The sequence below is a fragment of the Taurulus bubalis genome, assembly GCF_910589615.1.
Source record: "Taurulus bubalis genome assembly, chromosome: 20".
NCBI classification, from domain to species: domain Eukaryota; kingdom Metazoa; phylum Chordata; class Actinopteri; order Perciformes; family Cottidae; genus Taurulus; species Taurulus bubalis.
The window spans coordinates 4496543-4498612 of record NC_136608.1 but is presented as its reverse complement, the minus strand read 5'-3'; the positions used below and the strand labels follow the sequence as shown (position 1 = coordinate 4498612).

General features: G+C 42.0%; 1 protein-coding gene across 2 annotated transcripts; it reads left to right on the top strand.

Moving 5' to 3' along the window:
* Positions 1–283: 283 nt before the first annotated feature.
* On the top strand, positions 284–1861 carry coa6 (cytochrome c oxidase assembly factor 6). Of its 2 annotated transcripts, none has more exons than XM_079235743.1 (3): positions 284–404; positions 972–1121; positions 1277–1861. In XM_079235743.1, the coding sequence occupies exons 2-3, from the start codon at positions 978–980 to the stop codon at positions 1373–1375; spliced, it is 243 nt and encodes an 80-aa protein (XP_079091869.1). In that variant the 5' UTR covers positions 284–404; positions 972–977; the 3' UTR covers positions 1376–1861. The 2 variants fall into 2 exon arrangements, with proteins under 2 accessions (XP_079091869.1, XP_079091870.1); XM_079235744.1 differs by having other exon boundaries at positions 332–404; positions 976–1121.
* Positions 1862–2070: the final 209 nt, after the last annotated feature.

Genomic DNA, 2070 nt, shown 5'->3' with positions numbered 1-2070 from the left:
GCCTGTTATCTGTGCATATGACAATAAAATATCTTGAATCTTGAATCTGAGGGAAACAGATTACACTAAAGTCCACATTATTGTTGTTTTATCACCACTTATTTAGCCGTTTGTACTCACGAGTAATGTTTAAAAAAAACTCCAAACATGTCACTCGGGTTTGTATTTCTTAACGAACTGCGCCATCACCTGGTGCGTGTCTTCAAGCACGCAGTGACGTCATCACAAAGCGACACGGAAGTGCTGCTCCGCGCGTCCTTCACTGCGCTCGTGAACGCGTTACTAAAGTCAGGCGTTTGGGGTTCAGTAACAGTATTTCTCCGGGGTTTTTTCGGGGTTTATGCAGTGACAGCAGCGGTGGTTGGGACGAATTAATCATTGTGGACATTGCAGCGGTTAATACGGTGAGTGACAGCTGAGTCAATGTCGGCTGTCAAAGCAAGCGACACTCTTCGTTACGGTCACGTTATCCTCTTCGTTTTTGTTGAGTGATGGCTGAGAGCGATTGCACGTTAATTATTCATAGTCTAATACCAAAGGGAACACGGAGGTGTGGTGTCACGTTAGTTAAATTAAGATATGTGGTCTTTTTAAAGCCGACAGGATGTAAATACAAAGCATAAACATACAGCAAGTGGCGTTAACCTATAGGATGTTGTATGAGGATAAACAACTATCTCTGAGCATAGAGTAGCAAAGGTATTACAAGAATGAAGAGGGTAATGAGACATTTATGGAAGCCCGTTTCCGCCACAAAAAATAATAATAATGATGATATTTTATCTCTTAATTATGACTTTTTATCTCATAATTATGACTTTTTCTCATAATTTCGACTATATTATCTCATACTTATGACTATTTAATTTTGTTTGTGTCGGAAACGGGCTTCCATTACCGAGTATAGGTTAAAGCGTGTTTTAGTGTATCCACTTGGTCAAATGGGTCTTTCAACTGTTTAACCATGTCAGGTAGCGATGACTGCTCTAAACGCTGCGGGGAGGAAGGCCTGCTGGGACGCCAGGGATCACCTGTGGAAATGTCTGGATGACAATGGAGACAAAATGGACTCCTGCCAGAAGTTCCAGAGCGAGTTTGAGACAAACTGCCCGGCTCAGTGGGTAAACTACCCCTTCTTTATCTTCGTGATCAGCAATATCTGTTTTTAGTGTAGACCCTGATGTTCTACAGTAATTTATAATGAGCCTCGACCCTCACCATGCAAGTGAAAAGCCGTATGCAGCATCGTTGCTCACCTTTTCCATCTTCCTGACAGGTGAAGTATTTCAGCAAGAGGAGAGACTATCTGAAATACAAAGAGAAGATGCAGAAGGAAGGATTCACACCTGCTGAAGGGCCCCGGCAACCTTCCTAACCTCTGGACTGCAGACTGTCAAACTCTGCAGACTGACAGACTTTCGGCCTCATTCAGACCAGGGTGGAGGCGCAGGGCTCCGAGAGGAGTCTTCTAACTTTATTATGTACCGAGTACCTGAACTTCACCTGTGTCGTTATTTATTTGTAGAGATAAAAGCTGCATCCAGATGTTCAAAACAAAGGAAACCGAAAGCACAGGTGACGGAAAAGATCCACGGTTATTTGGCTTTCACCTGAAAGTTACATCCAATGTTGTCACTTTAATGATGTTGGAATACTAATATTCAGTGCGGCCCTTAACCGCATCCAGAGTGGTGGTCTACCTCTATGGAGTTTGGTCCGAAGTCTTGTTCAATTACATTTTACCAGTGTGATTTACAGATCAATGCTGATCTTCACCAATTGCCGATACTCACCTTTTAATTCTAGGACAGGACCCCATTGGGCAAAAGTCTGATTTGTGTTGTTTGTAAATAAATAAAACACAAACAATCGGTGGTTTTAGTGGTTTTATTGTTGTGCGTGTATATTGTATCATCCTACCTCTAGTTTTTGTCTGACAACACATAATTTAGGAATATTACAGCTCATTCGGAAACGGGCTTTATATTACAAATATCTGAATGTATTTACAATAGATGTGTGGCCCCTAGGTCAAAGGTCACTGCTGCAACACCATCAAGATGTGTCAAA

Coding starts and splice junctions, on each gene's coding strand:
- coa6 (XM_079235743.1), top strand. CDS start 978: ATGACTGCTCTAAACGCTGCGGGGAGGAAGGCCTGCTGGGACGCCAGG. Junction 1,122..1,276: donor CAAACTGCCCGGCTCAGTGG/GTAAACTACCCC, acceptor TCTTCCTGACAG/GTGAAGTATTTCAGCAAGAG.